The 19,739-nt window shown below is 40.5% G+C and overlaps 2 protein-coding genes across 4 annotated transcripts; both read right to left on the minus strand.

The window, feature by feature from the left end:
- Positions 1 to 7,502: 7,502 nt before the first annotated feature.
- LOC117488370 (solute carrier family 12 member 9-like) lies at positions 7,503 to 15,122 on the minus strand. Of its 2 annotated transcripts, none has more exons than XM_034137217.1 (14): positions 14,700 to 15,106; positions 13,903 to 14,037; positions 13,494 to 13,631; positions 13,309 to 13,412; positions 12,847 to 13,048; positions 12,480 to 12,587; positions 12,091 to 12,202; positions 11,712 to 11,869; positions 11,138 to 11,220; positions 9,913 to 10,037; positions 9,643 to 9,835; positions 9,379 to 9,553; positions 8,996 to 9,142; positions 7,503 to 8,875 (listed from the first exon to the last, which is right to left on the minus strand). In XM_034137217.1, exons 1-14 carry the CDS (start codon positions 14,908 to 14,910, stop codon positions 7,947 to 7,949), a joined length of 2,820 nt encoding a protein of 939 aa, XP_033993108.1. In that variant the 5' UTR covers positions 14,911 to 15,106; the 3' UTR covers positions 7,503 to 7,946. The 2 variants fall into 2 exon arrangements, with proteins under 2 accessions (XP_033993108.1, XP_033993109.1); XM_034137218.1 differs by having other exon boundaries at positions 8,555 to 8,875; positions 8,992 to 9,142; positions 14,700 to 15,122.
- A 641-nt stretch (positions 15,123 to 15,763) lies between these two features.
- thpo (thrombopoietin) lies at positions 15,764 to 18,319 on the minus strand. 2 transcript variants are annotated; one of them, XM_034138154.1, is made up of 5 exons: positions 18,153 to 18,319; positions 17,935 to 18,059; positions 17,715 to 17,801; positions 17,388 to 17,552; positions 15,764 to 16,720 (listed from the first exon to the last, which is right to left on the minus strand). In XM_034138154.1, the coding sequence occupies exons 1-5, from the start codon at positions 18,163 to 18,165 to the stop codon at positions 16,577 to 16,579; spliced, it is 534 nt and encodes a 177-aa protein (XP_033994045.1). In that variant the 5' UTR covers positions 18,166 to 18,319; the 3' UTR covers positions 15,764 to 16,576. The 2 variants fall into 2 exon arrangements, with proteins under 2 accessions (XP_033994045.1, XP_033994044.1); XM_034138153.1 differs by having other exon boundaries at positions 15,764 to 16,723.
- Between the last annotated feature and the right edge of the window lie 1,420 nt (positions 18,320 to 19,739).

Consider the following 19,739-nt stretch of genomic DNA (forward strand, 5'->3'; position numbering starts at 1 on the left):
CGCCGGTGTGAAAGGGGCATCAGAGACAGAACTGGACTCCTCACAGCAGTGAACTTCAGCACAGGTACAACGACTCTTTTTTCATACTGTACAAAGAATCAAGAAAGATATTGGTTTAAATAAATGAAGTATTGACTTTAATACACTGATATACATTCCATTAAACAATACTAAATACTAGATCACCTACACATCAGTGAAGTTGAGGGTTTCTTCCATGCAAAAGGTTACATTTAGATGTTAACAAGCAATATGACTTGTCAGCTTTCTAATTTAATGTATTGAAAGCAAAGCTATTTAACACATAGTGACAACTGCTATTTATCTCTCAATATTGTCTGTAAAAAACGTGGTAAAAGTGATTCTTTCAGTGAGACAACAGAGCAAGCTTCTACAGTTGCACTACGTTTTGATAACAGTTAAATATTATTTTGATAATAAAATATATTTCAATGTTGATGAATTTCATACTGTTCATTCATAATCTGATTGTCTTTGTAGCTCAATGTTGAAATAAAAAAAAAACATACAAAACATATAAAATAATTATATCTACAGCCCCTAAACACACAAACACACCGCTTTCATAAATAACACAATAATAATATGTTTTATGTTTCCTGTAATTTTTGTTAGGAAAGGACATGCCTGAAAGACACGACTCAACATTTTCTCCTTCTCTGAGGGTCAAGAAGAACATCCAAGAGGAAAATTAAAAGCTGATGTTATGAGATTTTAAGACCAGTACAGGACATTCACTAAGAAACTACTTTTATTGTGAAAACAAAGTCAGCTGATCGAATGCACCTATTTCCACATCTACACTCCATCAGCTGATTATTTCTATTTGCCTCACTTTATGAGCTTCACATCACTTGTGCCTTGTACCGCAGAGTTTGCAACGTCACAAATAAATGGGGCCAATCTTCAGTCAGATGTGAATGTGTAATCTAACATTTTCAGTAAGAATAATGGACAAAAGGAGTGCAAATACAAATTCAATTTATTGAAATGTGAACCAAAAGTTAATCAAACATGTTTTAAATAAAAAAGCACATATGGACAGAAGGTGTAAACCTATTAAATGTATAAGTAAACACATTTAGTCAAATAAAGTGACAGACTAGGTATCAGCTATGCATGGGCTCCTCCATCAGGCCTGGTCCTCCTCGCAGAGGAAAGAGCCTCAGTCCTCTCCGGCCAAACCAACGACGTCCATCACACGGAGGTTTCTCCCTGAAGTCTCTGCAGCTCTCTGGACACCACGCTGTCTCAATCCCTCCACACTCCACACTGAATATGAGAGGGGAAAAATGAAAATAATAAATGCTTTAGACAATAAGAAATATAAAGTTGACTGTTGAGTTGCTCAGCTTTTTTAGATTGTCAATACTATTACTGTATAACTAATATCTCAGGTTAAGAGGCACATTCAAATAAAGATTGGTCTTTAAATACATTTTGTCTTTAGAATTGTTTGTCTAAAGTCAAGGATCTAGAACTGGTACTTGTAGTTTTAATGGTACAGTCTGGTTATAATGCTGTTTGGAGGAGGCCTCACAGGTAAGAGCACTAACTAGCTACCATCACATGCACCTTAGCTTAACTTAAATGTATTAAACGTATAATTAAGTGATAGCAAAATATAAATAACTAATGTCATGCAAACATATTAATATTTGCTTGATTCCAGTGTTGCATTTAGCACATTGCATACAAACGTTAAGGGATTTTAAGATTCTGAAGTATTATGCTAAAAACTCAATAACTTAGATTATTATTTATAGTTTTGCTGAATAGTTTCATGTCCGCTTACCTTAGAAACGTAAAATGTGACGGCAGTGTGCAGATGGGGAGCATGTTAGCTTAGCTTCTTAGCTTGAGCTAGCTCTGTTACTTCCAGCTCGGAGGCAGCAGGTCCCGCCTCGGCTCCGCCTCTTTGCCCTTATTTGGAGCAGGCGGGAGTTAGACTCTGACGTCACTGTCGAGCCGTTAGTGGCCGACTCCGCCTACTAAGGGCTTCTCGGCAACTCTGTAGAATCCTATGGGTGACGTCACGGACCCTACGTCCATTTATACAGTCTATGGTGTTGACGTATCCATAGGTCTCTTAATTTTGCTCTCAAAGTGCACCAGATTGATGCATTTAATTTCAATATTTAATTTCAATATTTATGCATCCCGGGGGAGCATGCCCCCGGACCCCCCTAGAGCCTAGGCCCTAGAGGATGTTAGGTCCACCCCCCACCTGTAAAAAAAATAGCACTTTATCCCTGCTATATGCCGTGAGCTGATTATCGAGCCATCACTGTGTATGTGCGTGTGGGGAGTATTGCAGTAGAAAATTCAACAGCCCCCGGGACATTAATGGGAAACGCTAAATGTTTGAGCACCCTCTATGAAACGTCAAGCTACCCCACAGCACCCCCAAAAGAAAATATCTGGCGCCGCCACTGTGCTCTTGCTCTTTTTGCATATCATGTATTTATTTTTTTGCTATGTTTATAAATGTCATGTTCTTATATGTTGTATGTCAGGGAGGGACTACGGATGGAAATTAGCTCAAAGCTAAATTCCGACATATTTACACTTGAAGCATTATTTGTCTTAAGTGTTCATTAATGTCAGTGTTTCCCACAGATCTGAAATATACTTGGGGGGGTGGTGGTAGCGGGGGGGTGACGTGCAACAACATTAACCTTTCTGTTGGTCGCTTGTTAGCAGACCCTTCACGCGATGGCAGAGCGAACAGGTACAGGCAGGGCCCATAGTGATAGCCCTATAGTTTAAATCTACTACCCACAAATACACATATGGACATGGGTTACTATTTAAAAAAAATTGTAAATGCATTTGGGAACCTATCCATGTGATTTTAAGTGGGGGTGGACCTCAAATCCTCTAGGGGGGTCCGGGGGCATGCTCCCCCGGTAAGATTTTTTTTTAAATTTTGGAGTTAAATGCATCAATCTGGTGCATTTTGAGGGGAAAATAATGAGACTAGATCTATGGAAACACCTATATGAAACAGAACTGTATACATTTCAATAATCATAAAATCATGGCCATAACCAATAACATACCATTTCCAATATGAAAAAAACACTGAAACTTGTTTATTTATTTTTGGTTCATTTATAGTTGTAAGTGTGTCTGTGCTCCTGAATCAGCCTCTCCCTCCTCCTCTTTGAGGCAGCAGCAAAGACTAGTTTTAGCTCTCAACAAGTTTTAAAAGTGTATCTTACCTTTTTTCACCTAGTTAACTTTTTATTTATTTTTTCATGCACATTTTACTAATCACTACCCCCTCAAATGGAAATATGTGTTTACATAAATGGTGACCAAACCGTTTGAGACCCACTGAGAACTTAGACTAAGTTAACTATCTAAACACTCAGAGAGTCCTTTACCTCACCTGAGCTGAGGTTATCCCAAGCTTGAATGACACACAGAGGGTGTTTCTCAATCGCGAGTAGGCTTGCTTGGTAGCACATGTCTGCCGAGCATCTTGCTTCAGAAGCGAGTCAAGAATACTTCCTGGCATTTGGGGCTTTGATTTATGATCTGTATGACAGTGGCCATGTCGGCAGGCCACATCATGTAGACAGCCAGTCACCCTGTGTGAGGCAGGCCACTTAACAGGCCAGGCCATCGGGAAACCCCCCGGTCCTCCCGATGGCCAGTCCGGGACTGGGTACAGGAGGCGTAGAGCGAGGGATCATTGTCCACAAGTTAATCGATCGAAATTGGCGTTGTGGTCACGGACGAATAAAAATAAATAAAATAAAAAAAAATAAAAAAAGGGTTGCGAAATATACCTGGGCGGCCCGCCCAAGTCCCTATTCAAATAAACAATTAAATTAAATGAAAAAAAAAATGTAAGAAATAAACTGTCCCTTTGATACGTTTTTCATACAACCCAACAACAAAACCAGAACTATAAATATATTGGTACCACTTTACAATAAGACTACCCTTATAAAGGGTTTACGAATAGTTTGTAATTCATTTATTAATTAGGTTGTGAACACTTTATAAATTATTAATAAGCTTTTATAAGACATGAGATAAACAGGACACCTGTGACCGGTTGCTTGCCAAATAGAGAGCCCACATGTATCTGTACTGCTAAGTCTTATATTGGCCTAGCTTACTTCGTCTTCGTCATCAGCCAGCATCCTCCTTGGTATCTGTTGTTCACGGAGTTGATTCTCGCCAAGTAGCCAATATAAGGCTTAGTCCTCTTGCCAAATAGTGAGCCTGTGTTGATGTATGAAAACTATGTTAGAACTGGTTTATAAATGGTTCTTAATGATTAAAAAGTGTTTACAACCTAATTCATAACTTAAAGGTAGGGTAGGTAAATTTGAGAAACCGGCTCGAGATCGCTAGAATTTGAAAATACACAACCGGAGAAAATCTGCCACTTCCTTATAGAGCCCCTCCTCCAACACACACGAACGCACACATGACCAATGAGGGCACGAGATAAGTTTGTGCACAGATGGAAGGCTGACAGGCAGGTAGGCCATCCAGTTATTTTAGCCGGGCCGGCCCCACCTTCAAACTTACCTACCCCACCTTTAATTATAAACCCTTTATGAATCCTTTATAAGGGTAGTCTTATTGTAAAGTGGTACCAATATATTCATATATAAAAATGTTGTATGAAAGCTTGGCATCCTTATCTTGGTTGTACATGTCGGTTTCTTCCTCTAGTAATTTTACATGCGAGGTGAACAACAACATTTGTTTCCAATGAACCCAATGATATGTAGACATTTTGTAGGTGATGGATATATTTTGCTCCTTTGGGAAGGAATCAAGAAATAGCTACACTTAATTAAAATATGATTCTCTTAAATGGTGCTGTGAAACGATAATAAACTCTTACTACCTTACAAACATAACAATTGATAGATTGAAATTGTGTCCAGGTTGCTAGTATACGAGACAAAACCTGTAACATCAGATTGGCCTACTTGTTCTCAAAGTACAGATTTAAGGCAGTCTTGGGACAGAACATCCGCAGTCATCATTCTGGGCATACATCGCCCTCTGCTGGCATTCAACAGCAAAGACTGAGGAGAATCTTATGGCGCATTTCCACCGCAGGCCTCGCTCGACTTAGTACGGTTTTGTTAGGCCTTGTTAGGCCCAGCTCACTTTAATGCTGCGCTTCCATTACAGTTTAGGAACTGGGGTAGTATCTATAGCAGGGCTCTCCAACACGTCGATCGCGAGCTACCGGTAGCTCGCGGGCAGCTTTTCAGTAGCTCGCCGCTCGATTATCGATTATTGCGTAGTAAGGTTGCTTATTGATTTTTCGGCCGCGGCTGCCAATAACGTTTTTTTATTTTAGAATTGTTTCTGTCACACGAATATCAAATGGTCGGTGACGCAGAGATCTAGGAACAGACGTGACAGCAGCACAGCGACACCACACACGGAGCAGTCTGCTTTCTCCACCAACACCAGTCCAGAACCAACAGCAGAATGACCCGCTCTGAATCAGGCCCTGTCGCTGCGGCTCAGAGACACACAGGGAGGGATTTGTGTTTTTTGAAAAACACTCGTTATCGTCATGTCAGGTTTTTGGTGGATTTAATCAAGTCTTGGATTGCAGAGTATGAATGTCCTCTTGCTATTTTTAGTTGATAAATACTTGTGTAAAGTTTGTGAAGGCAGGAATAAAGCTTCCGCGATCACCGTCTCCTCTCCGTTCCTCCAAACCCCGCCCCCTCCCTGAAAATAATGAGTGACAGGCTGATAGTGACCCGATAGAAACTTTATTATTCACTTAATCACTGAACGAGATATGATGAAGTTAACCTAATCTCATACATTCATGGGATTTATGTAACAGTAAGACAGAGAATGTAAGTGTGCACCCACATGCACTATTTTTGTTTTTATAATGCTGTTGTAAATACTCCTGTTGTCTGCTGTGTTCAGACTTAAGTCATGTGTGTGATGCCACATTCAGGACATTCAGTGTCTTTTTTTTAACAGAAGACCGTAGCTAGAAGCTGCAGCTAGACTGCAGAAGCATTAGTCTTTTGTTTTTGAGGATGGAACCATTTTCACACACAGATATAGGGAGGCTAGACCTATACAATTGATTTATTATGGTTTATAATTTAATGTCAAGACGAAGAAGAAGAAGAAAAAGATGGCTGAACAACTGTTCAGTGTCAATCCTGTGGAGATCTCCAAAATAATGTTCAGCTTAAGTCTCAGCAAAACTCACAACATTTCTGGAGCCTTGTAGACCCCGAAAACTATAGAACATTCACCAAGCAGCACTGAAAATGTCTGCTTTATTTGGTTCTGTTCTACATACCTTTGTGAAGCAGCTTTTTCTGACATGAATGAAATCTAAATACAGAACAAGACTGACTGAAGAACATTTAAATGACTCTATTAGAGTGAACCTAATGGGTACACTCCAGCATACACCTGTATGGTGGACTGCCAGTGCCATTCATCTCACTAACAAAAGAGTGAAATGCTTGTAAGGTGGTGATTAAGGACACTTATGTGAATGTTAAGTGATGTACGTATACGTGGGCCATAATAATATGTGAGAAATCTTCGTTTTCTTGGACCTTGATGTGAAGTTAAGATTTTTGATAAGCTTTAGGTATTGCAATTTCACACGTGTACAAAAGTATAGCTTAATTCAACTGATGAGGGCTATGTGAATAAATGTAAGCGATGTGATGCAAGTAGCTCTTGGCCACTTTCATTTTTTGAAAGTAGCTCTCAGATGAAGAAAGGTTGGAGACCCCTGATCTATAGTAACGCAATGTAGGCGGAGCCGTGACGTCATCTTCAATGAGCACCCCAGAAAAACAACATCAGCCGTTAGCTGTTAGCACTCAAGCTCACAGCTCCTCATATCTGTTCAGAAACTAGACAAAAGTTAAACAAGTACAAACCACAGACTGTCTGTGTCATGGCGAGTACAGTCGCTGGTTTATTTATGTCTGTATAGGCCGTTGTTGTGAGTGTATATTGCGTTAGCTTAGCCAATCTCCATTTAGACAACTCGCATTTTAAAAGGTTTTTCGCCTGCCGTCTGTCTGCAGACTTGTCAAAGCATTAATTCATGGTTTTTACTAACCGGTATCAGTATGTTGTTACTTCGGCATCATTTTGAAACGTGTATTACAATTAAATCACGGTCAAATATGTTCATCTTGTTATAGTTGTAGCTCCCTCGCCAGTGATTCTCTCTCTAGTTTAGCATACTCAGCCCGACTCAGCCCTGTTTGTTGGCCCCGATAGAACCACGATTTTGTCGGGCCAGAAAAAAGGTGAAAAAGTAGCCCCGGGCCGGAACTAGGCATAGTGGAAACGCAACCAAAAACGGGCTCAGCACGCTTAAACCGCGCCATGGTGGAAATGCGCCATTAGTGGCTCTCTTAACATACCAAATTGGACAAATGCATACAAGGCCATCTTTTAAAAACACACACAACAAATGGTTATTTACTTTCATATATCTTTATTTTCTGAATTCCATTTAAAATTGTAGGAAAGAAACATGTGGCAATACAATAATTACATTTAGTATTTTTCTATTTACATATACAAAAGTCAAGGAGATGAAAGCAGTTCCTGTGTGGCAACATTATTTCACTACTATGGAACTGCAGGGAGCTATACTCTTTTGACCCCACAAAATGTGCAAATCACTAATTTCTATTCCACTATAGCACCATATCCAAGTGAGGATGAAACAGACAAACACTTATAACTTTCAATATCCATCAGAAGTAAACTTGCTTTCACCAAATCAATTTTCTCAAAGTGCATTAATATTATAAGGGAAACATGACCTATATTAATGTAATAATAATAATAAACTGGTGGCAAGAGGCATAGTCCAATATAAGAACAATACCAGATGAGGCTAGTTGATGGATTAACTGTCAAGAGCTTTAGAGGTCAGTAGTGACCACAGGAGTAACTCCCTGGATCAGCAAAGTTGGGCCCAGGTCTCTACTCAACATGTCCACTTGGTGGAGGTAGGTACAGTAAAGGCTTGTGTCTGCTGGTGGCCGGGGCAAATACAGGAAACGCACAGCAGGCTTAGGGGCACCGTGTCTTCGTATCAAATTGTTGACAGCACAGATATATTCATCTGTCATCTGAGCAGCATTGTTGGGAAATATTTGGAAAACTTCTTCCTCAAATTCCTCTTGTCTCTCCATCTCCTCGTTCAGTGCAGACTCTTCCAGATTCCCCCTCACTTTTCCTCCTTGTCTCTGCCAGTGTAGCTCCACCACTTGGTCCCACGCCACCATCTGCACCTCAGCTGAAATCCTTAGCTCCTTTAGCAGAGACCGGAGCTTCTTCTCCTCCTCTTTCTTCAGACTGCGACCAGCTTCCACACACAGGAAGAGGCGGAGTCGTGCATGCTTCCAGGCACGGGTCTCTTGAAGCACGCAGGCCAGCTGCAGTAAGAACAGTGAGCAGATGTCGACGTAAGCGCGGCTGTCTGGTCGAAGCAGATTCAAAGGCCACACGTCGACAAATGGCCCCGTCATGCGTCGGTGGCTATGAATCTTTTTTCCTGACACCAAGACCTCTCGGTTGAATTGGTTAAAGTTACGAGCCAGAGTCACATTCTTTCCCATTTTGACCGCGTCAGCAATCAGTGACACATATTCCTCTTCCCCAAGGTCTTTTAGGCCGTAGGCACCCCTCACATCAGGGAAGAAGGGAGAGCGTTGCTCTCCGCGGTCTATGGACGGAGTCACTGCATCAAAGCCAGTGCCTGTAGACAAGAGCATTTTACCTTGAAGGTCATCCTCAGGGACGCAGTCATCATAAAAACCAAGGACAAGGGTGTTTGGCCTCATTCCGCCTAGAAGCAAACAGACAAATGTATATTTGGATTAGAACTGTTAAGTTTGCATTTTACGTAACTATATTTCAATAATGAAAATAAAACATTTCCATAGAGTTGCAATTTAAACTTGCCTACCAAAGCCTGTGATGAAAAGCAGGTTCTGAACTCCATGTCGGACAGAGTTTGCCAGGGTAAGGTTGACAAATGCCTTTATGTTGAGATAGTCCACTAGAGACAGCCAGGAGTCATAACGGCTCTGCAGAGGATCAGATGGCAACCCATCTGCAGAAACACACACATAATCTCAAAAGTGTGCTTAAAAGAACCATCCTGCATTAATTATAATGTTGAAACATTTACACAGTGGAGGAAAAAAGGCTCCTGAGAGGCTTTAAAAAGCTAAACCCGATCTTAAAGCCTTCAGTAGCGGAGTTTTTAATAATATAAAGTTTGGGTTTCATATGACACATTAACACAAAACTAGTTATGCATCCATCTTCTACCTACACAATTCTTACCAAGTAAACCCAGCTTTACATGTCCTAGTACATAGAGGCCACTCTTCTTCAGGTCATTAATAAAGGTCATGAGACCTGTACAGCTTCGAGGGTTAGCCACCATCAATAACAGCTGGGGCCTCCAGAACTTCACATGGTCCTTACGCACATCCAACATCAACAGGTACTTGCGCACCTGAGGGAATAAAGATGTGATGATGTAGTTATTCATGCAAACTTCCATCATATTGTAGTTTCAGTGAGACAATAGCTTGTTTGTGACACCTGGTGGAAGATGAGCGCCTGGCTGATGTAGCCCCAGTTGCTGATAGGACCAAGGTAGTGGATAAGCATCAGCAGCAGCAGCATAAAGGCTATGCTGCCAAATGCATAAATGGCATTGATCAGGAACATCATGACCAGTGAGCCAAGAATGCCCAGCGTGCAGGTATGCCATGTAAAACAACGGAACGAGGGTCTGAAAAACAAAATCAAATATCATGACAGAATGTGGATTGAAAAATACCTTTATTTTAGAATCATCCTGCACCGTACCTGAAGTTTGGTGCAGAAGCCAATTCAAGAGCCAAACAGGCCAGGTTCACAGCAGCATAGACCAACAAGAAGAAGATGGTTACAATACTAGCAATGGTGTTCAATTGACCAGCGAACAGCACCACCTAGTGGAATAAATAAGAAACAACAGTTTGGCTTACAGATCTTATCAATGTTTTATATATTGTGCTGCTCTGGTTCAGGTTACAGCTACACATTTTAAACATTCACAAATACAATATTGTAGCAACCAAAAGTATGCAAGCCCAGAACAATGTATACGAACAATACATCACTCAAAACCCACCTGTTCAACACTGCATTCAACCACTGACCACCCCCCCCCCCCCCCCCCCCCCCTATTTTCTGTTTTGTTTATCTCTTTTTGTATTTTTCTTTGTTTTTTTATTCTCTGTCAAAGTGTCTTTGAGTTTCTAGAAAAGCGCTATACAAGTCTCATGTATTAAAATTATTATTATTATTATTATAATAAGTCCCACAATCTAGACTGCATGAACCACCCTGTGAAACAGCCCAACTGTTTTTCATAAAAAGCTATACTATACAAGCCCATAAACTCCAAGAATCAACAAACCTTACTATCCTTGCTAGGTAATATGCTTATAAGAAGTGGTATGGTAGTGAAATGAAGAGTTCACTTACTAGTTTAGCTGGAAAGTACCCTGCTCTGTCTCCCTGGACACACCTTTCAAGCTTCATTTGACAATTGGTCAACCAATCCGAAGCGGAGTAAATAATGTTTTGCACCGAAAGATGAAGGGGCAGTAGATCCTAATCTGACAGTGATCCATCAGATTGGCAGCTGCTAATTTATTTGCCTCAATTCCAGCTTTACTGTTCTTTTTAACTCCACACAGGGCATCACTGCATTTTCTAAACGTTACTGAAATCAACACCTGTATATTTATATAGCTTTAATAATATTTGACTGCCCTTTATTGTTCTTCTCTAGTTATTAATAATGGTTCGTGGATGGCTGTGTGTGTATTTGTAAAAAAAAACTCAGTTTGGAGAGTTGCTAAAAAGTAATTTTACAAGGCAAATATGTGAACGAAGTCACTAAACTAACATGCAAAGAATTAAGGTGGAACAGGAAGGGGGATAGAGTATAGCAATGTCAGCTTTAGTAGAGCTCAAGGAGAGTCACTCTCAATGTTATACACAGAGGAAAACTGTCCCCACTCCTCACACATTCCTAGCTTACCTGTACAAGCAGCCAGGACACAAGCACAGAGGCCCAGGGGTTCCCACTCAGAGAGGTTTTCCTAACCAGAGCCAGGAAACCACCTGTAGAAATGTAAAACATTATCATAAGAAATAGTCACTGCTATTGCTCCTGAATCAGATAAACAACTGAGTCATACTGCACTCGCCCTTACGCCCAAACACACAATGAGGATTTTTTTTCTGCTTCTTCTGAGAAAAGGCAAGACTGCAAGCCATCTGTTGTCAAACGATGCTTTCCAAATGAACATGCCTCCACTTGAGAAACAAGACATGATGAAATTAATAACAAGTGTCAAGTTCTCACATTTTACATGGGAGGCCTCTTTCAACAGATGGCTGATTATTAAAACGCTGACTCAGCTTTATAAAAGACCAGCTGGAGTTTGATATGCTTTTGTATGCTATGAATCAACTATTTAGCCCTGATCTTAACCAAAACAAGCAGGAGAAGCAGTTTAAATCTTCTCACTACAGAAAAAGTCGAGGCCAAATTAGCTGAATCCCCAATCTGCAAATAACTCGGCAGCAGACAAACGCAGCAATAATCTCACCAAACAGGTTGTCTTTGGAGAGGGCATACAGGATCCTGGAGGCCCCTATCAGGTTACTCATGGCAGCAGAAATGGCGGAGGAGTAAATCCCAATTGTCACCAGTGGTGGCCATATATTGATGTCTCCCAGGAAATTGTAGTCTTTTTGGAGAAGGTTACTAAGGACAATAGAAAGATGTTAAAAATAAAACCACATTATCAAACTTAATGTGTTAATATAGCCAGATAATTTTTAAGCATTGACATTAACCGACATACACCATCTTTAAAAATATTTAAGTGACAACAGGGTTCTGATTTTTATTTTATTTTTTTATATAAATCAATAGCATTCAACGGAGCACTGCTTAATGTGTTTGACTGTGTGAGTGTGTTTTACCGTTCACAGGACCCCGCAACCAGCAGACTCAGCACATTGTATGTAATGAAAGTTGTAAGAACAGCAGCAAGCGCTCCTCTTGGGATGGCATAGCTTGGGTTTTTCAGGTCACCTGGAAATCAGATAACAAAAGTTGATTATTCAAAACAGACTGTAATCTATTAAAGCTATTATCGGCTATATACATGTCAAGTACTGTGTCTTCGATTGGGGGTTGGATCCACCAATTTCCCACATTTCTAGACCTGCCTTAACTAAACCCTAAAGGATTTTCTCCAAGAGGTTGCATAACAATTTGGTTTACATTTACTATTGATGTGAAATGTACTTTACTAAATCCTTTTCCCTCAAAGAATGTATTTATTGAGGTTGTTTGAAAGCCATCTTACCTGACATGTTGGATCCTGCCATGATCCCAGTGCAGCCATTGAACATGACTGCAAACACTTTGGCAAAGCTCATCATGGCACCAGTGGTGTAGTCTACTGTGTAATTGGCTAGAAGGAGTGACAGGAGGCCGGATTAGTTATAAAAGTAAAGGCTCACTTAGAAAAACTAACAGGGATTTCTGGCATGCTACATACATTGTTTGCTTCTTCTGCTTAAATAAATCAAAGTCCTCGATTAACATATTAAAGCTAACGTAATCAAAAGGCTGTGTTTTCTTCAGGTCCAATATTGTTTAAATAAGTTTAAGATGATGAAAGCATAAACAATTCTAAGTTAATACATCTGACAATATGAAACAACACTTACGCAATAGATTGCCCTCAAAGGTGTGGCGCCGGAAGCCAGTATAATTTGCGGTTCTCGTGCTGGTACCGTTCAGCCCAGAATTCCCTGGCAACATCACCACAATGGGCCCCACAATGATAAAATTGATGAAGATAGTAGTCAAGACTACGACGAATATGATGACGATAACAAAGGTGGCTTTGGCATAGATGTGGGCTCCCACCTGTAAGGACAGGCCAGTTGGATTTAAGAGTTATCGATCAATCTTGCCTTGATGACAATTACATTTAAAAATTGTCATTACTTGTGGCCTATGGACAAACTTAACAGTTTTCAAAACTCCGCTAAATATTTTTTAAGATAAACGTTTGTAAGTGTTGAATTAATCATCAAAACATATTGCGAAAATTACCAACAACAAAGCATTTAAAAAAAAGTTTTGTATAAGCATGTGCAGTAAAAATAATAATAATGAAGTCTCACCAAGCAGACAATGAAACAAATGAAAAGCAAGGCAGTGCCGTACAGCAGAGACCACCAGTATCCTGAGGGCAACACCTGGAGACTTGCGACAACTGCAGTACCCTCTGAGGGACGGCAAAACAGGGTTTATTGGTATATCAACACACTCATGCCAAGATGTCGCACCATGTCCTAACATACTTTACCTTCTGGGATGCCAAAGGTAGACATGATAGCCTCAACCAGACCCAAAACATAGAGAGCACTGCCGCACACATTGGCAAAGAAAAACATGATCCCAATGCTGCCACCAAACTCTGGACCAAGGGCTCGGCTGATCATATCTGGGGATCCAAGTTAAGGGATTCTTTGTGGAAAAAACTATGATTTGACACAATATGTTAGGTTGATAGACATGGTTACAGATCAACCACCTGACAGATTTAGAACAAACGCAAGCCTGTACCATACAGTTGTGGATAAATCAAAACCTGGGAAGAAATTAAAAGCAGGAACTTTTTTTTCCTTAATCCATTAGACAGGCTTAATCAACAGCAGACACCCAAGTGAGGCTTTTAAGCTGCAGCACAAGTCTCTCTGAGCAGCAAAGGATACAGTAGGCTCCTCCAGCATCTAAAGCCCCATTCGTGGAGATGGCACAGACGGAAAGCACTGTCATTGTGATAATTAGGTAGGCCACTAGGAACATCACAATGGACTGATAGAGCCCTGCTTGACCCACAACAAATCCTACAAGAGGTAGGAGGAAATCGGATTAGTAATGTAGACCAATGTTCAACTTAGGCCTGAAGCGTTACTCTGTTTGCAAAGTTACATGCAAGATCATTTTACAGATTGAATTTGTTTAAAGTAATTTAATCATATTACATTATTCCACCTGTGTCTAGTGATGGAATTAAGAGTAAATTACCTAAGGTTCTTGGGAATTTGGACAGTTCATTGGACCAAACAAGCAAGCTGAAGTTGTTACCATGGGTGCTGGGAAACTTTGATTAGTATGTTTCACATTTTAGCTAAACATTAAATTGATCATTGATAAAAGACAACGGATACATGAATATGTAGCTAAGAAAATAATGGATAATAATACAATGATGACACATATTTAAGTGATATTATTTGCATTTTATCTGGACTTAAATTTGTAGTTATGGTAGTCATTTTCGAGGCTTGCAGCCACTACTAAAATAGATATACAATTTCCTTGTAAACCTCCACCACCTGACTATTAAAAGAGAACACACCACACCACACCACAAGCCAATTTAACCGGGAGGAACTTTTTTCAAATTATTCGTTCATTTATACATTTGTTCAGTCTAACAAGGAATTTTTGGGAAATTAAGAATCAAACCAACGTTTAAAATGTATTACTGCACTCTTTTACTCACCAATTCGCAGAAATACAACGACGCTAAACATGGACAGTAGCGTTGGTACGACCACGCCAAACACCACTCCGAGCTTCCGGTCGCCCTTCTCCTTGGTCCGTCGACGGCCTTTGCCCGCCTTGGCCTTGCTATGGTTGGGGACATCTTTCGGCTCCGGGCTGGTGCTTCCGCTGGTAAGTCGGTAATGTAGAAGAGGAGTCTTTTCCGACATGGTGGATAAGTTCGTATTAATTAACGATACATTCAGCTCGCTGGTTTCAACTGAACAGCACAGTTTCAACCGGCCGTCTTCTTGCTAGCTATGGTGACATTTTCTAACGTTCGAATCAGCAGTTAGCTAACTCAGTCGAGTAAACCTCCACCTACCCTCATCACCTTCTACAAGTAATGAGGGAGGGTGTGCTCATGATCAGACGACACCGCCTCCTGTAATGGGCTCATCCAATCAGTTCCAGTTTCTCCTTAATTAATCCACCGGTTACTGTTTAGCATTTAGCTAGCCCAAACACCCTAGCCTACCTACATAACTACCTTTTGCAGTTTCCTGCCTGAAAGACTGAAACAACTTTATTTTTAATGTGTAACTACACTGTCATCTTAACGTAGTTCCAAACAGCTCAGTTGTGTTGTCTTTGTGGATTAACACATTGCATTGATTAAATCTAATTCCTATGCATGTGTAGCCTACTTATTATGCAGATCGGCCCATTTCAGAATAATATATTATTTTCTTTATAATTGAATGACTTTGTATGCTGCAGTGTAGCTTGTGAATGCTGCTTCAGGTGTAACTAAAGTCTTATTTAATCTTATTACATTTCACATTATTAATCCATTCAAATCTGCAAAGTTATTTAATGTATTAAATTGGGGTAGAAGTAAAAAGTAGCAAAAATAGGAAATGCTCAAGTTAAGTACAAGTCCCTTTTAAAATGGTCTTATGTGCAGTAGGCTACTTGTCTAAATGTATTTAGTTACTTAACACCACTACTAACTACCTAACCAGCTAACTAGCCAACTAAGCACAATACAATAATTATTCCATAAATGGCTGTATAAAATCATAGTTTATTGCATATTATATTGTTTTGATAAACATCAACTAAATAAAATGTCCTCTTAAAATGACAAATCTGGATATACATAATCAAATTCACTGAGGCACGCAAGATAGATTTCCTAAATTAAAATATGAAATACATAGAAAAAGGCACAAATCTACAGCAAATCAATAAACTTTAAAATAAAAAATGTAAACAGAGATATCTAAAAGTGCAATGAGAATAAACAGTTGCTCTCTAAATTCATACCAGGAACACTAGATTTTTCAAATTAAGCAAATGTGCAAGGACTTGCAGTATTTGGATATAAAACATTGTGAAATAAAACTATTTGCAACTGGATGGTTTGTACGTTTTCCTCAGCTTTGCAAGCCTTGCTACCACTAAAGATCACAACAAATCTGAAAAATAAAATAAATCCAAATCAGGTTGACTTTTTGCAGATTGTAGGCTTGTAATAGTTCAATTGGCTGAGAACAAACTTTAAAGCATCCATAGTTTAGTAAATTCATTAAAAAAACGGCCTTTCTGTTATACATTCATTTGTCCATGATACTCTAATTGCGCTTAACGACCAGCAGAAAAGGATGTATTTCTTCTTTATCCTCTTAAAAAGTTATACATTATATAAAAAAAGCAAACTTTTCACCTATACAACATTTGAGATCTACAACAAAGTGCATAAACATGTGGAACAGGGAAAGGAGAATATCTGGATCTTTCTGACAGTTTTGCTCTGTTGGATTTTCATTCTTCTTTTATCGCCCTGGGGGGAGCAGTTGGAAGAACATTAGGTCCACTCTATTTGTTCATATGTTAATTGGAATTGCATCTGTCTTCCAGGTTAATGACAAACCGCTCTAGTTTGCCTGAGATCAGTTGGTTGTAGTTCAACAGGACTGTGCTCAGACTCTGGGTACTTCGAGGAACACATGACAGTCCTGGACTCACTGCTGGCCCCTGCTGGTCCAAACAGAAAAGATCATTGTTATAACAAAACCGAACATGAACAAAAGAGAAAGAGGCCATCCGTGTTGCACTGTGTCTCACTGGGAAAGTATGCACTGCTATCTTCTTCTTGTCCTGAGGAAGGAAGGCTTGGGGTCACTAAACATAACATCATCACTCCCAGGGCACATAGTATCTAGTAAGTCACAGATTTATGAGAAACCAGGATATTTCCACACCAGAGGAAACTGATAATGGCTCTAAATCAGTGAGAGAGAATCAACACGTTTTCACTCACTTTGTGTGAATGTTCTTGCCAGATTCTGTCTGATATCAGTCAACATGTGATCATCAACACACTGATGCATTTATTTGTCTTTCTTTTTGTGTGAGTTGCAGACTGAGTTAACTTTGTTTTGGTGATTTACAGGCAAAAAGGCATCCAGATGCAAAAAGTAAAAGTTTCCAAGAAGCTTTTTATTGTCTATGGTGTACAACTTGATTTTCTAAATTGTGGAATAGATATTTAAATTATTATATTTATCCACAACATTCAGACATTTCCCAGCTAAATCAATAGTAGTTTTAACCTCCACATGTCTACTAATCTCCAACAAATCACCAAATCATTGCTTGTAATCTTATTTGCGTGCAGTTTGTCACTGTAACTGCCACCTACACTCAGCTGAAGGTGTGTGAGAATGAGCAGGTAGTTGTTGATGTTGTTCTCCAGTCTCTGCAGAAGTGAAGCAGCACATCCCGGCTGGCTTTGGGCCTTGAACACCTTCACACTTTCAACAAGAAGCTTCAAGGATGCAACGATGTCTCCTCTCTTCTCCTGGTCCTGGGGTAACAAAATACATACAGAAATATGTTTTAGAGGATATTATCAAGACAATCATATTTAGTTAAAAGTTAAGTTTAGTTAATTCTCATTAAACCAATAGTAAGCAAGCAAGAAAAGCATTGTTTTGAGGATTTTGGACTCAACTATGTGCCAACATACTGATTTGTTTTCCCAAGATGCTACGTGAAGCTCGGTACAGGGTAGCTGAACCGGGGTGGAGAGTGTTGTCGAGCCATAACATTCACTCTGCAAGGAAGGGAGACATGTAGGAGACAATTGATAGACAACTTGGACTAGGGAGAGACAGGCTGATGGGAGACATGGGTGAGAGAAACAGAGAAATGTTGGTAAAATGTATCTGTGACAGTCATATCCTCACCAGTGCACTCTCCAGCTCTGCCACAATGTTAATAGCCCGCCTGGCACCTTTATTACACACAAATTCTATGGGTTTTGTCTCAGCATCCCGCAGTTCAGAGGCTACCATAAAGAGCAGCAGGAGTCCTGGGCAAACACAAACACACACTAAGCTAAGGTGCCACAAGTCAGCTTGTACAGAGCATTAAAATCTTCGTAAATCAAACCTTTCAGACTCACTGCTTAACGCCATGCCCTGCTTGGCCACTCCCGATGAATCCACATTTGTTCCATTAAGAAATATGCCAGGTGGATAATTCCCTGTGTCCACTGTAGAGGAGCTGTGTGTCCTTTTTGTCTTCTCCCCACTTGATATCCCACCTTCTCATTCAGCAGTGGGAAGTGCAAGCGTTATCTGGAGAGCAGGATGCGCTTCAACTTTCCTGCTGCGCAGCATAACAAAATGTTACAGACTGAAAATGGCTTTCATTGATATTAGCGGGACTATTTTGCTTCTCGTTTGGCCAGGGTTGGCTTTCCGAGCGTTGAGTGGGCTGCACTGCTGACTAAAAGGTTAATGATTTATTATTGTGAAAGACTCCATTTGCAAAGCTAACATCAAAATCCCGCCACTGCTGCTGGAGATTATTTACCTTATTGCGACAATTTGCTCCGGCCAATAGAGGTAGCAGCTCAGGTTCAGAATCAGATAATTCACAAAATTGGTGTCAGAGGAAGCGACACAGCCCGCAGTGGGAGGCCTTTTTTCTTCATTATAGGTGTTTTATACAGATGTGTAGCTTGTGTTTTAACTGTGTGTGTAATACAAGTTAGGCCTACTTGGAAAATAGTAGTATAATTATCTAAGGTATAAGTGTACCAGATGGACAGATTTTCTTCACATTATAATTTTATTTTGTAACTTATTTTGTTGTTACAGTATTCCACTTAGATTTTCTCTAAAGTGCTTCATGTATTCTTACAGGCTTCTGTTCTTTGCATGGGGGACAACGTGAAATCACTGACTGAGTGATTACCCTTCAAAGGATCGTTTAACAGCCACACTTGCTGCATTTATCACCCAGGAGAAGAATTGAACAAGTGGTCTTCACCCGGATACACATCCCTCGGGTTGTAATGCCTGGAGGGCGCAGCTGGAAGAGGCGACGGGCTCCAATTCAACTGACATGTGGGGGGTTGAGGAGGTATATTAGCTGTCAAAGACATGGATAAGAGAAAACATGAGGCAATGCACCATCCATCCTCATTTCAGACACACGTTCAACACCATCACCCCAGCCCAGCCTGGACATTGACTGAGCCCCTGATCATTTCTATTTTGCCCAAGACGTTTATTTGTGTCATAATTAAGACGCATGCTATCTAATATTAAACCCCAAGAGTGTGTGTGTGCTGTCACATACAAAAAGAGAGGAGGAGAAGCAGAAAGGAAGAGAGAGGAGAGCTTCAACACTTTACACATGCTTTGCGTTCCCCCCTCCAAGCCTCCTGCTATCTCTGCCGACAAACCCCACCGCCGTTAATTAAGACGAATGCGCGCCGCGGCTCCGCAGACAATGACCGGAGCACATGGATTTCTGCACACGAGGATAAAACTGCGGGCCATGGCACTGACGGTACCCGCATTGCATCACGGACACGACACCCGGTACCCCGCTGCCTCCCTCCCACCTCAAGTGGAACAGATGAGTAGACGGTAGCGTCTTTTCCTAGAGTTTATTTGCCTCACAATCCCATTCAGCCGCGCTCTCATACGGCTAGATCTTGTTGCTCCTGGTCTCCAAAACAGCCAGCAGCTGCCTGCTC

This window comes from Trematomus bernacchii, unplaced genomic scaffold, assembly GCF_902827165.1.
Source record: "Trematomus bernacchii unplaced genomic scaffold, fTreBer1.1, whole genome shotgun sequence".
NCBI classification, from domain to species: Eukaryota; Metazoa; Chordata; class Actinopteri; order Perciformes; family Nototheniidae; genus Trematomus; species Trematomus bernacchii.

Bases quoted from the DNA above. Each gene is read 5' to 3' on its own strand.
- thpo (XM_034138153.1), bottom strand. The intron at 17,553-17,714 runs GTATGTTGGCAC...TTGTTACCCCAG, and splicing joins CATCTTGGGAAAACAAATCA to GACCAGGAGAAGAGAGGAGA. The intron at 16,724-17,387 runs GTAGGTGGCAGT...TGTTTGGACCAG, and splicing joins TCACACACCTTCAGCTGAGT to CAGGGGCCAGCAGTGAGTCC.
- LOC117488370 (XM_034137217.1), bottom strand. From the start codon at position 14,910: ATGTCGGAAAAGACTCCTCTTCTACATTACCGACTTACCAGCGGAAGC. The intron at 9,554-9,642 runs GTGTCACAAACA...TTATTCCCTCAG, and splicing joins AGGCGCTCATCTTCCACCAG to GTGCGCAAGTACCTGTTGAT. The intron at 8,876-8,995 runs GTAGGCAAGTTT...GTTTGCTTCTAG, and splicing joins GCTTTTCATCACAGGCTTTG to GCGGAATGAGGCCAAACACC.